This window comes from Monopterus albus, unplaced genomic scaffold (genome assembly GCF_001952655.1).
Source record: "Monopterus albus unplaced genomic scaffold, M_albus_1.0 scaffold28.1, whole genome shotgun sequence".
NCBI classification, from domain to species: Eukaryota; Metazoa; Chordata; class Actinopteri; order Synbranchiformes; family Synbranchidae; genus Monopterus; species Monopterus albus.
Window position 1 is genome coordinate 4,068,630 of NW_018127908.1, and position 14,502 is coordinate 4,083,131.

The 14,502-nt window shown below is 40.5% G+C and overlaps 2 protein-coding genes across 3 annotated transcripts in view; one reads left to right on the plus strand and one right to left on the minus strand.

Moving 5' to 3' along the window:
• The window catches only part of agap3 (ArfGAP with GTPase domain, ankyrin repeat and PH domain 3), a 112,148-nt gene extending 104,045 nt beyond the window's left edge, over positions 1 to 8,103 (plus strand). The window contains exons 17-18 of one of the 2 annotated variants that reach the window (XM_020595922.1): positions 4,193 to 4,448; positions 5,273 to 8,093. In XM_020595922.1, the coding sequence (XP_020451578.1) occupies positions 4,193 to 4,448; positions 5,273 to 5,497 (481 nt within the window). In that variant the 3' untranslated portion in view covers positions 5,498 to 8,093. Of the gene's footprint in view, positions 1 to 4,192; positions 4,449 to 5,272 lie in introns of both variants that reach the window. The other variant, XM_020595921.1, reaches the window with a different exon arrangement.
• A 4,674-nt stretch (positions 8,104 to 12,777) lies between these two features.
• The window catches only part of gbx1 (gastrulation brain homeobox 1), a 2,566-nt gene continuing 841 nt past the window's right edge, over positions 12,778 to 14,502 (minus strand). The window contains exons 2-3 of the mRNA XM_020595876.1: positions 14,109 to 14,119; positions 12,778 to 13,936 (exon numbers count right to left, since the gene is read on the minus strand). Coding sequence (XP_020451532.1) covers positions 13,346 to 13,936; positions 14,109 to 14,119 — 602 coding nt within the window. The 3' untranslated portion in view covers positions 12,778 to 13,345. The remainder of the gene's footprint in view (positions 13,937 to 14,108; positions 14,120 to 14,502) is intronic.

A 14,502-nucleotide genomic window follows, 5' to 3' on the forward strand; every position in this document is an offset into this window, starting at 1 on the left:
GCTGGCACAAAAACATAGCCACTCCATCATGAGGAGTCTGACAACCTCATTAATGTCACAATATATTCAGCTCATCCCTCTGCCTGCCTGCGGCACCCAGATGCTCTCTTATTGGCCTCTCTATAGAGCACAACACAACAACCTTTTGAATTCTGGTCATCTGTTCGGAGGGCACTCTGGAAACAAGAAACATGGCATCTCTTCCGCTTGTGAAAATATTTGTCTTAATGTTTTTTTGTAACTGTTCTTCTCAGAGCAGAGTGTACCATGTCTACACTGTACCCAGTGGACCACAGGGGTCCTTATATAGCACTTTCTGCTGCAACATTTACTGTGTTGCTCCTTCATTTCTCGCCCTTAGCAACCTTTGATGCTTTGGGGCCCAGCTTTCTTTCCCTGTTGTGCGCGCTTTTTTTTTTCATCTCTCTCGTTTCCCTCTCTGCCCCCTTTTCATCTTTTTGCTGCTGTCCCTCTTCCTCGCTCTCTGTCTCTTCCCTCCCCTTGGTTTGTGGAAGTGGAGCTGCTGGCTGCATGGGAATCAGTCTCATACAAGTTGCCCACCCCCACGGTGAGAGGTCTGTTCAGGCTGGTCAGATCTCAAGACCCACCCCCTCCAACCCTCCAACACCACCATCTCTTCTGTTCAGTGCATCTATTTGATGTGTCTGCACTGAATTTGGATGCCCAGGGAGGAGTAGGAGGAGCCCTTGAAGGTTTGATTGTATAGGAGGACTCAGTATGTGTTTGAAAGATGGGCTGGTGGTGGGACGGACATCCTCCTATGGACCAATGCACCTTTATTGTAGGTGGTCAGAGTGGTTATTTTGTGGCTACTCCACCACTAGCTCCACCCCCTCCGTCTCGGTTTCCCTTTCATGCCTATAAATTCCCGTTCGCTTTTGTCTTTCAGGCTTGACTAATTATCCTTGTTTGTCCCTCTTTATTTGAATTCAGTCATGTGTTCTTGACTCCGTGGGCTGGGTTTAGGAGAATCATTCCGCCATTTGCCAGTTAATTAAGTCAGAGTCAGGATCCATTGCTCAACAGAGAGCTGAAGGGACAGAGCTCTAATAGAATTATAAAAGAGGGCTTTCTGTGTTGTTAAGGCTGCCTTAAATAGGTGGGCTCTGCATAGGCAAATGAAAGGGGACACCAGGAATCCCATTTCCACTTTAGACTTAGTAAGCATCTTGATTTTTTCCCCCAAGATTCCTTTCAAATAAAACTAAATGAAAGAATGTTAAATGAGCATCAGCTCTGAGATAACTCTGAATGCTGGAGGACGTTTGTGGTGAAGCAAACGCTGCTTGTTTTAAAATAGACACAGGCATTTTTATTGGGAACTCTGAGCCCCCCTCTGTCCCCTAAGCAACAGTGAAATTTAGAACAAGTATGCGCTCAAGCCAAGGTGGTGCCCATGCCTCTATGTGTGTGTGTAAGAGTAACTATCAGGTCAATTTTCTAAACATCCTCATGCTGTGAAAATTTATCCTCCCTTCCCTCTCCACCTCTGTCCTGGCACTTTGACATGCTAAATCTGATTTTATTTTTCTTCCTCCTGTGGTGAGGAAGTGCCCTCTTCAAGGGTCTCAGTTTCCCCCCTGACTGTCTAAGCCCTACCTCTGTTTGGATTGTTTTTCTATTTCAAACAAAAGATAGAGGCGGGATTACCATTTCACTTCCTTTCACACTCTGCCTTTCAAGTGGCAACAGCTGGGGAATTTTTAAAAACCACTGCCTGGCTGCTTTGGCCTTTTTATGTGGACCATCTAAAAAGAACTGTGGTTGAATTTAGTGCTCAGAATCAGCAGCGAGTGAGGCCTTTTCCTATGGGGCTTCAGGGCCGATTTTGTAACAGAGGCTAACAAAGTGTCCTCAGGGCTCCTTTCTGAGATGTTGACGCCTTCTTAATGGCTCTCCTCAGCCTTTTTGTTTCACATCTTGGTGCTAACTTTCTGCCTCATTTAGCTCATATCAATTCACCGAGGTCTACAGATTCAGCATCTCATTCATGGTCTAGCTTTCTGAAACAAACTTTTGACATGAGCTCTTAACAATTGTTTTTTAACCATGCCTAGATTTTTGTTAAAGGTTGTAGATTTTGCCTTAAGGATTATTTCATGGATTATAGAGTTTTCAGACATAGTTTATCCTCTTCGGCAGGAACAAAAAATAAAGACACTGGTTTTCAAAGAGTCCACCGGAAATAAGAGGGCAGGGGAGGATAACCCCTTCTTTTTCTGGGCAGTCCCCTGGTTCTAAGGCCATTTTTTTACTAACAGGCTTATCCACATATAATGATTGAGCAGGGATTGATTGAGGTCTTACATCATTAAACTCCAGGTCACTGCAATTGCCTGATATTAGGGTTGTATTGTTGTTGACATAATACTCTCATTCTTAAGAAAGATTTGCTTGCAGTGTAGCAGTGTAGAGGACTTTTTCCTCCAGATTTTTTCCAGGTCATAGCAAAACTGTACTCATATGCTTATAGAAGTAATCACATTAAGACTGTTCAAAGATGACAGTTCCATTGGTTTATGATCTTCCAGTTCAGTTAATCAGTCTGTGCCTAGGCGATGGTAAAGGCTTGCCCCTGTTCCAGCACATCCTTATCTCCTGTAGTTAGGGCCGGTGCCAGGATGCTTTCCCAGACAAAGTGCTCTGTGAAGTGGACCTGGCAGCTGACATATGAGTCTGAAAATGGTTGCTGTCTGTGGTAAGCTGGCAGCCTTGACACTTAGCCGCTAAGGTCGTAATAAAGACGAGTGACTAATGGTGAGCTGGTTAAAATGGCTGCTGTAATTGAAAATGAGCTATGTGGGGATATACTCAAAGGGTTGTTTCACCCAAATGAAAAAATAAAATTTGAAAAGCTTTATATTTACCTCCTGCATTTAGACCATGCAGATAGTTCTGGTCTTACTCACCTTGAGATACCGCTCTTGCCCCAGTGCAACTTTTTAAGTATAGACTCAAAACTATTTCAAGCTAGATCTGCAGAGAGTAACCAGAACATTGTTTCAGGGAAGAGATGTAGCTGTTATTATGTAAAGTATAAGGCAGGCAATTGTAAATATTATTTACTTATTTAGATGTGATGTTCCACTGTTTATCTAAAAAGTTGCTTTTTGGTAATTGACTTGGACTTTATGAGTTTTTCATCGCGATTGTGTTAAAATAGAATTGTCGTGAATTACATTGTCAGTTCGTACGGGCTGTATAGCTTTGGCTTGTTGATAGAGAGTCCCATGAGAGCCTTGTCACTCCAGCCAGCGTCGCTGCTTTAACTTATCCGTACAAACCTTCTCCTTTCTGTCACTCACCCACAAATCCAAACAACAGCCTCTTTTTGCTCCTCTTATCACACCGACTGACAGGGTCACAGGGTTATTGCCACACTGGGCATGCTCAGTCACTCACATATTGATATTGATTTTTTTTTCTTTCTTTCTTATTTGGACAGTTTGTATGTGAACCGAGAATGAAACGGGGGGTCAAGATGGAGAGCAATAGATAGAATTCTGCCTGGTGATAGAGGAAGGAGCCTTACCCCTCAGTATTCTCTGCTGCAGGCTGGAGTGAAGAAGCCCCATGTCCCACCGTCCCTCTCTGGCTGCCATTCAGCCCCATCGATCTGACTCAGGGCCCTGCCACCCCAAGGGAGACCGGGGCTCTGAGACACGCTGCCTCTTTTGTGGAGGGAATCCACCAGTTCAGACTGACAGCCGACAGCGCTGATAAAAAACATGTCCCCCTCCTTCCTGTATTGTCCGCAGCAGACGTGCTGTTCAAGACGTGTAACCTTTAGAAAGCTGGCCAGGCTCTAACCGTCTTGCTCTCAACTGTAATCAGTAGAAAGTGGAATATTGCCCAAAGCGTCACACCCTTTGGCATTCTCTCATCTCCTCAGCCTATCTCATGGTATTATGTCCCACTGTGATAGTAGGGGCTAGTGACTTTGTTGTGCTCCAATAATTGAGAAATGTCACTTCACACTGGTGAGCCAATTACTGTAATATTTCCCTTGGTGCATATAATCTTCTTTTTCTTTTTGCCTTTAAATCACTGCTTCTAAATTAAAAGATATGCATTGAAAGTTCTTTAACTCAAGCACTAAATTGCTTAAAGCATGTTCATCATGTTTCACTGTGCCTGACCTGTAGCGTCCCCATCATTTCCTTCTCTCCAGGGAGGAGAAGGAGCGCTGGATCCGAGCCAAGTATGAGCAGAAGCTGTTCCTGTTGGGACTGCCCCAGTCGGATGTGCCCCTGGGGCAGCAGCTGCTTCGGGCAGTGGTAGAGGATGACCTGAGGTTGGTGGTGCTGCTGTTGGCCCACGGCACCAAGGAGGAGGTTAACGAGACCTACGGGGACGGAGACGGACGCACTGCTCTGCACCTCTCCTGCGCCATGACCAATGTGGTCATCACACAGTTGCTCATCTGGGTGAGTGGATTCTTTCATTCTGAAAGAAATGGTCACAGGTGGATGAACATTGTTAGTGTTGGCATTTAGTGATCGGACAAGTTAACCTCTGTAACCTTGCCAGTTTGGCAGCCATGATTTTAGAAATATTGCTTATGGACTTGATATAACCAACTAAACTCTAGCTAAAGATTACATACTTCCAAATTAATAGCAATTAATAGGCTGGGTGCTGCCAGAAGTAAATGTTTAGTGAAAACCTACTAAATTCTTTGTTTACAGAGAAGTATGGTTTGAATATAGCGAGGTTGAAAATAATAGAACTGCTCTAAAACATGTCAAAACTACAAATTATTTGAAAAATATAGAAAACTGAAGTGTGGGTAAATGTGTGTAAAATGATGGTCCAGATGGTCAAAGTATGTATAAGACTAAATGTTTTCAATGTACAGATTTCCACAGAAAAGCACATTATTTTAAAGGAGCATATTGTTTTAAAATTTGTTGTTAGTCACTTCAAGTTTGTCATCTTGCCTGTACGACGCTGATCATTGCGATTCAAAGGAAACAAGGGGTTCTTTCATTAAAGACTGTGCCAATGATGCTTCTATTTGTAGAGTGTAAAGAGGTAAAGGAGAAAACGCAAATGAGCTGCCGATAATGAACTGAGGAAAATAAGAAATAAACTACTACAACAATGCGCCTGCATTACAAATTTTCATATTGTTTTTCATTCAAATTTTTGCTTATTTTTTAATATTTGGAACAAATATTCATAAATTTGCAGAAATTTCTTTGGAATTCCCCAGTTTATACCTCTTAATATCCATCATTATCACCCACAGTATGGCGTGGACGTAAATTGTCGGGATGCTCGTGGCCAGACGCCGCTGTCCTGCGCTCGGCGAGCTGGGAGCCAGGAGTGCGCTGACATCTTACTTCAGCATGGTTGCCCAAACGATGCAAGCAGCCTGACCTCAGTGGCCACGCCCAACATGAGCCGCCGTAACCCCAACATCAACAACAACAATGCCCAGTGTGAGCTCAACCGCAGTATTAGTATCATGTAAGAGCAAGAGAGGAGCTGCAGGCAAACATAGAAAACTCTGAACCCACCCCTGTCTCTTCCCAATACTTCCCTCTGTTTCACACTGTGTAACCCAGAATCAGTACCAACGGACATATTGTTGATATTCCACTACACTGAAAGAAGTCAGTCTTTGTGTTTCTGACATTGTAAACTGTTTGTTTTATATTATTATTTTTTTGTTTTGTTTGTTTTTAATTCTCTCAATCTTGGTCTAAAATGATCACGATCAGCTTTAAGCTTTTTTGTTTTTTAAGCATCAACCAAACAAATGACTTACTTTGGCATTCATACCTACCCAACAAAAAGCATTTCCTTAATGCGTGAACATTTCCTTTTATGTCTTCCCCTTCTGCGACATGAACAGATTTTATAATGAGCGTGAGTGAGAAGCTTCCTTTAAATTTCCTAATCTAAGCTTAATAACATAAAACTGTGAGAAATAGTTTTACAAGTGACAAAGCACTGATGGAGGAAAGAAACTAAACCTTCCATGATATCAATAGCTGTTTCAGCATAATGTTTTATGACCATCGAGCCACGTGGCTTTGTAAGAGTGCCTCCTCAATCAGAATTCATTCAAACTCAAAGGTTTGATTGAAGCTGAAAATTGTGCCATTATGATGTCTTTCCTGAAGTAATTTTCTGATTGACCAGATTGTGTTGGTAATTATTTGGCATAGATTCGCACAGTTTCAAACTATATGCGTATCAGAGTGTCCATTAATCTCCTGAGGCCAAAGGCTGTAAAATTTGTACTCTCGAGTGCATTTCCTCTATTGTTGCTGTGAAATACATATATGGTACTGTGCTGCCGTCTTTGTCTGTAACCATGTGCAGCAGAGGGCAACTGGGCATTTCTGTTCATAAACATTGGAGAGGGGACACTGGAAAGAAGATGAACGCCTACAGTGAAGATTTGGGAACATAACTGTGTTTTAATGTACAGACCTATGTAAAAAGTAGTTACTGTTCCTGCACCTTACTCCTTATAACAACAGTCCTGACTTTCTGGAGTCATTAAAAACAACTCTTTCTACGTGTCCTTCCCCATCCTGAGAACTTGTCAGTCTAAACGCAGGGCGTTAGCAAAATAAATTCAAGTAACTGTAATGAGAGTGACACTGTGGGATTAAAAAGGCCAAGGAGATTCATAGAGACAAGTAGAATTAGTTTGATTCTCTTTATATTAATGCACATGTATAGTATTCCACAGACATGATAAGCCAGTTCATTTATAGTAAATAGGAATTGGGCAAGGAATGAATTCAGGTGGAGTTTGCAAAATGTCTGCAGTGAAGTTTCCCTTTTATTCAACAGATATTTTAAGGTTTTAAACTATCTTGATTTTCTGGGTTTACAAAGGCAGGATGTATGTTTACAAAGCAAGTTATTAACTTGGTACCTTAAATACTGTTTGGTTGTTGTTGCTTTACAATATATGTGCTTTCAGAGTCCACGGAAAATGAGTAGCCTGTGTGGTCAAAACTGATATTTGTGGGTGCGGGAGATAGATAAATGTTAAAGGAAAAGTTTGACATTTTGGGAAATGTGTTTATTCCCTCCTGGATCTTGCCAAGAGTTATTAGTACCATTCTCTTGCATGTGCTTTGAGTACAGAGCCGGAGCCAGCAGGCAATCAGTCCAGCCTAGCTTAGCAACACACATATGAAAATCTAATAGTAATTTTACACACTTGTGTTTCCTTGTTAGCTTTACAGGTTAGAGGTACTGGTAAGTAGATTTTTAAATTTTTGAGGGTATCCAGCTAATTGCTTTCCCGTGCTTTCAGTCTTCATGCTAAGCTAAACTAACTGTGTCCTGCCCCTTGGCTTCATACTTAAAGCATAAACAGGAGACTTTATCTGTCTTCTCATTTAATTCCCAGAAAATAAAGCATATTCTCCAAAATGTCAAACTATTCTTTTAGGACATTGCACAACCAACCACAGCTTCAACTAGATATCTTCAAATTTACTTGTACTGTACAATGGTACTGGCCTTATTTCTGATTTTTACTTGACCAATGTATTTCTGTAAGTACATTTTAGTGTCCAAGGGGATTACTAAGAAGAGTTTAATGTGTACAGTGATTACCTGAACCCTCATTTACATACTGTAGATCCTGAAAGACACTAGAAACCTGCCAGTTTTCCCCAAACACAACATGAAGTGTACATATTAGCTTAATGCTTTTATCTGAAGACAAACTGAACTGGTTTTAGGTCCTCTTGACCCATGAACCATATTTTGATATGTTGTTTTGGTTTGTCCTTAGGCATATTTTTAAGGTACTTCTGTTTGGTCTCTGCATTAACTGACCATCTTTGGTACTTGTGTATAATGATGTACATTTGACATATTTATAATGCAGTATGTAAATATTTTTTTTTTTTTTTTTTGGATTTGTTCAAGTTAATTTTCCTATTGTAATTCCTTTACGTTCAGAATACGAAACATAGCAAAAGCTAAAGAACTTGCCGTATGTTTGGATGCTTGGCTGACTGTTGACCTATTAATAAACACTCAAATAAAATGATGTAGCTTTCCCTGGATTTAGGGAAATCAACGCATTTGTCTTGTGTATGTGTTGTCTGTCCGTCTTCCGTCATTCTCCTATTGCTTCTGCAAGGTGAGGCTCATAATAAATTAACACTTTCAATATGATTTCAACAAGTTCTGCCATTTCATGTTCTCCCCTTTTGCGTGTTCCTTCATCATCTGTCCTCAATGGCACGGACTCAGTCCTGTAAACGTGCCTGAGACAACTCCACCAGGCCCGTCTTGAGGTAAGTAAATCAACCTCTCCACTTCCTGCTTGTGAGACCTCCAACAGTTGCTGAAAGAGGATTAAGATAGAGAGACAGGCTTAGTGTCAGGTAGCACACCGTGGAGAAAAGTGAAAGGTCTCAGTGTCCAGAGAAGTCAAGCCCTCACTAATCCACTTCTTATTTTCTGTTAATCTCGTCTCAGCATATCTTCCTCTTCCTCTTTCTATTGGCAGGCATTGTTTCCACTATTTCACCTGGTTTTCCTTTAGTTTTTTTCTCTGCACACTTAAAAACCCTGGAAAAGTATTTTCTCAATCAGCTTCTTCTGAGCAATGGGGTGCTATGTGAGCACTTTTGGTTGTTGTGCACAAGAGATTTCTGCATTTTTCTTTTTTTTCTCAGTGCTCTTCTCGTGCTTGAAGTGAGGAGGCTTGTTATAATGTCACACATCTGGATTTAGCAACACTGAATCAAAGTCTGATGACAGTCTGTGGGCTGTTTGGTTGCTGTCAGTCAAATCTGACCAAACCACACTCCCACAATCTAATGAAGCAGATTAGCTCTTTTTTTTTTAACTTGTTTAGACCCATAAAGAAATACTGAAAGTTTGAAAGAAGTTTCAGGTTTTAAAACCTCCATTAACTGATTTTTGGCCTTCTTGGCAAATAGTTGCCTATTTCCACATCCTGTCAATACAGAGCAACAACATATTCACACTCTTGTAGCTCTGTTTTTGGTCTACACCAGGTACTGAAAGACATATCTGACTTTTTAACCGCTACTCAGTTATGTTCATCTGCTAGTTGCCAGCTTTGTCTGTTTGCCATTTTGGGCTGGCTGAGTTTTGAGAGCTTTCTTTTCTGTTGAAAAATGACTGATGATAAGAGCGAACAAAAACAATAAAGTTGCAGGAAGGGAGCAGCAGAGTCAGGTGATAAACCAGTTTATGTGATTCATAATTAATACAACAATATTTATTACAGCAAGTCAAGTATTTGGGGCTTTAAATACCAATAATGTAATCCTTACTCACATTAACCTAAACTGATGCAGAGTTATTCCACATTTCCTGAGAAATACCTCTAAAAATAAATAAATAAAATCTGTCCTGTAATTTATTACCATGCCACATGCCTTGGCAGACCTTGGCCACTTATGCTTGCTGTAGTGAGACTGGAGCACTTGCTTGCACTGCTGTGTGTTTTGATATTTCATCAGGGCCTGCTAAACAGTGAGGAGGGCTCTCTGCCGCCCACCTCTTCTCAGACAAATTGCCTCTAAGATTGCAGAGGTGGGTCTGAGGCTGATGGATGGCTACACAAAGACCTGACAAGACCATATTTGCAAACATTAAATCCATATTTCCATAACGTGTAGGAGCTTCTTGGCCACAGGCCACATAAACAGCCTGTTTAGCAAGCAGTCAGTGATGTGCCTGGTTGAAATATAAATGTTGCTTTAAGGTGGCGTTGAGTGGAGGTTTGTCTTACATCTTTCCCAGCCTTTGTTTCAATAGGTTACTGTTGCTTCCTGTTTTTCTCCTTTTTTCACCCTTTAAACCTCTTTAACCAGTAATTATGTCCACTGTGCTACTTCCATCTGATCACCACTCCTCTCCTGAACCCCCCCACCCCCATCCCTCCCCACCTGAACATCCATTTATCAATTTCAGCTCCATCATGTCAAACCATTACATCCATGTCGCACCCTGCCCTTTCTGACTGGCCCAGACCTCATGTTTCCATACTAATTTTCATATCCGTCACCCTCTCACTAATCAGCAGATTTCAATACATCTCTGTCTCCTGGTACCAAGCTGGCTGCTTTATACCCACCGTGCTATCTTCCTCTTCATCCTCCTCTCTCCTCTTTGTTTTACATAAACGTTCTGTTCCTGTCATTCTCTTCCATTCTCCCTTTCTCCTCTTTCCTCTCTCTTTCTCTCCTCTTCCCCATTGGCTTTTGCCTGCATTTCTCTGTTAATTTGCCTGAGAATGCATTAGCTGTAATGAAGGCTGAGGGCCGAGGGAATCCTCCAGGGTTCCATTAATCATCCCCCCTCAGACAGGCAACCTTGATTACAAGTGGCAAGAAATTCATTAGAGCCGGGCCTCTGACAACTCTTATCTCCGCCACTAGATCTGACTCATTAGGCAGCCAAATTAAAGCTATGATGGCCCTGATGAAACTCATCGCTTGTTTATCTTGTGCGATTTGATGCATCTGCCCATCCATCACTGTAGCCACGACCATCCAGACCCTCCCAAGAAGTCAGGCCTCCAGTCGGCGCTGAGCAGCCTGCACGCTCACAGCTAGCCAATAATGAGGTCCCTCACTTTTCCTCTCTCTGTCCAGGTGGGAATGTGGAAATGGTTTAATGTCTTTGCTTTGTGATTCAAGTAGCAGAATGGCACAACGATTCAGATTGTCTTGAGACTGAGATGCGCACTTAAGATGTGGCTTTAATGGAAGAGGGATTATTAAAACTCAAAGAATTGAATTCACAAGATGAATCATTCAAAAATATACATTAACTTTTATTATTTAATTAAATAACACAAATTTAGTGTTTTGAATAGGCCAGTTCTGTACAATGTCATATGTTTGAGTTCATAATTTCAGGAATAGTAACAAATCTAGGGATAATCACCTTGTGATAAAACTGAAATGAGGTCTCAAGTAGTCACAAGATCTTGATAATAACAACCAATATGAAGTTAGTGGCTGAGATGTGTCATAGCTCCTCGCTGATGCCTCCACCATGCAGCTCATCAAGACTGAAATAGCCACTGCACTTTGTCACAGTCTTGTGGAATTGACCATGTATATTAGTCAGCTCTTGAGCCATGGTAAAACTTCCACTGCTTGTTCACACAATCATCACTCCTTGAATCCCCAGCCATGTGTCAGAGTCTTGATATATGAGGTGAACAGTGAAATAAACTTTTACTACTCATGGGTGTCCAGGTCAAAAGACGTCCGTTTATGCTTGTGGGTCAAACAGATAAAATCATTTTCAGGATGTGCAGCCATGAAAGGCTTAAAGGAATGGAAAAGTAAGATGTGTATCCTTGTTTTTTTATGAAGCTGTTAATCCAAACCATATAAGCAAATACTGACTCAGGAGAGAGTAGGTTAATTTAATAAACTATTAATGCTAATAAAATATTTGAAGAATCACTTCACTTCAGCAGGTGCTGCAGCAATAGGTTAAACATGGCTTGAGGCCTCAGTCTATTTTGGAAATCACTTCCTCCCATGTGAGGTGAAGTGAAATTATTCCAATATGAGACTTTTCTGGAAACAGTTCAGAGAAACAGTGTAAACCCAGGATCCCGCAGGTTTGCTTAAAACACCAAGGGATATTTCCCTTTCCTGTTACTGGATAGCTATGCAGCCAGACATTATTTAAATATTGCTGCTTTATTGCTTTTACAGTGCCATGTATGTTTCCATATTTGCAAGCAAGTCATATTTATTTGCTTATGTCACTACCCTTGCAGAATAGGCCTGCAAGTGCAAGTAATTATGAATGTTTTTGGAAATAACTGCATTTATTAGTTGTTTTCATATGTACCTTACTGAAAACTGACATTTTTAGAAGCATGCATTGCCTCTTACTTTTATTTAAATTGATAAAATATTCTCCAAATCAGACATTCAAACCTCACGTTAATAAAATTTTATGAGACTTTTCTACAGGTGTCAATATTTCCGTGCCAAATCACGCCCCTCTAGAAATTATACAGAAAATGACACATTATTTTGATGAAATTTTGATGTATTTATACTGTGATGAACCACAAAAAACAGCATCTTCATTAGTGGGTTTTAAAATAGGCTTTTAATCCTTTATACACGTCTTATTTCATTACTGCAGAGTCCCGTTTTTGTTTGACCTAAATAGCATTTTAGTTTTAACATTAGGGAGAGCTGATGTCAGTTTGCCTCTCTGTAGTGACTGATAGAGAAGTTCATTACACTGTGTTCACTGTGCTCAGACAAATGAAAAGCCATCAGTTTGCTTGAGACAACATGGCCTCCTGAAATCAATCACTGCTGCAGTTTTTTTTTTTTAAATTCAGGTCCTTAAGTTTGTAACACTGAGATATTGAAAGCTAACAGATGTTGCATCAATGAAAACATTCACAGTGAACTTTTAACCTTGAGGTTGCCACGCTAAGTTCTTTAAATATTAAAGATGAAAGTATCACAGTTTTTCAGTGAAAGTCTAAGAGATTTATCAAAAACGTTCTCATTAAAAACTTGATAATAATCCCTTCAGGATCAAAAAAGTGACCACTTGTACTTGGAATGTGTTAAATAGGTCAAATATTAAAACAGCCATCTGACTAGTTTGTTCAGTAAATCATCAGTGAACCGCTATGTTTAAACAATGCAGGGCATAATTTTAATTTTTGCAGGATTAAAAAAAAAAAATCCTTTTTTCACAAAAAGTCTCATAAAAACATTGTTATTCCATCCTTTCATTAATAAAGATTCAAAGTGGATACCATATTTCTTATAAAGCGATTTATTATTATTCTTTACAGTTGTCCCTTGTTCGGTCATTATTTCCTTCACATCTTTTCTTTTTTTTTCACAAATAGTTTTCAAATGTGGTTCCTAGAGTTGCCAAACAAAATGTAAAACGTCTTAAGATACATGCAAATGTGGTCAACAAATCATACGAAACACTAAACAAAAATCCAGAATAACGTCACCAAATGAGGGCATGCACATGAGCAACAGAACATTTTGGCCCAACATATAAATATTTTTTTAAAAAACATCTTACAGTCTCATCTCATAGTGCCCATTTGTACCCATTTTACCCATTTATATTTACATATTCACAGAACAATAAATAAAAATCACAGCATATTGCCAGATTATTCGTCTGTCTGGGAGTTATTCCTCCTCTCTGCTCAGTCTCACCTCTCAGACAAAATACTGTAACAGAATCCTCCTTTTTGTGCTTCATGCGTTCAACATATCACTGGAACATAGAGTCACTGTTAAGAGTTTTTATCGTTAATATTTTGGATTTTCATCTGAGTTCATGGCCTGGTGCCTTGCTCTATTTGTTGGTGCTGACTCCTCACAGCAAACCTGTTGACGTGCACAGGGATGGGGACCACGATTTTGGGATTTCTCACCGGTTCTCCTGACCGGTTGTTGACGTTGCCGGCTTTGATCCGTTTCCATTTGGCTCTGCGGTTCTGAAACCAAATCTTCACCTGCACCTCGCTCAGTTTAAGTGCATGCGCAATCTGGGAGCGTTCGGTCAGCGAAAGGTACTTTTTACAGTGAAACTCCTTTTCAAGCTCGAGCAGCTGCTCGCTAGTAAAAGCTGTTCGTCTCCTCCGGCTCTTTCCCGCTGAGCTGCCGGTGGGTAGCGCCTCCTGCGATCCGGTTTTCAGTTTGCTCTTCTGGTGCAAGGAGCCACAGTTGTTCCCGTCCGAGAAACTTTCGTTCTCGCTGTCCCCGGAGCTGTCCTCTCGGTCGCTGCAAACGGTGTCTGCTGACTTTAGGTCCAGCTTCTCGTCGTCTGAACTGTACAGTTTGGTCTCACCTAAAATGTGGAGACAAAAAAAAGGCACAAATTTACACTGAGACTCATCAGTGAGCAGTCGGTGCTTTACGACGTTCTACAATCGTTGCGTCTTTGAAGGTAGTTGAGATAATATCCAACAAAAATTCGCAAGAGATTCTTAAAATGGTAGCTGCAGCAGTAGTTGTACCGACACTGCGACTATCTTGTGTGTAAATAAGTTTTCATTGTTGAGAACTGGTTTTGGTCAGTGCAGCTTAATCTCTCACAACGCCGTTTTCTTGAAATTTAATTAAAACATGGCAAAACGTGTTCTTTAATTCACTGGGATTTTAAAAATATGAAAAACATTTAAGAACACCTTAACTGTTTTTAAATCAGTAAAACCGAAACAAGTTTTCTAATTTCTTAACTTCAATCAAGTTGCATCCCCAAGTTGTAGTCAATGATGAATGTTGTTAATATCTCTATTATTTCTGCCAGCCAAAAACAATGTAAGGCAGGTTTTCTTTTCCTTATTCTCACCGCTTCGACAGCATCTCAGAGACCAGTGAGATGCTGCTTTGGAGCATTTTATGCACAGTGGGCACTTTTTTACACAACTGCCTTGAAGTGTAAATATGATAAAATACTATAAATAAGTAATGAGTTCGAGCTTACCTG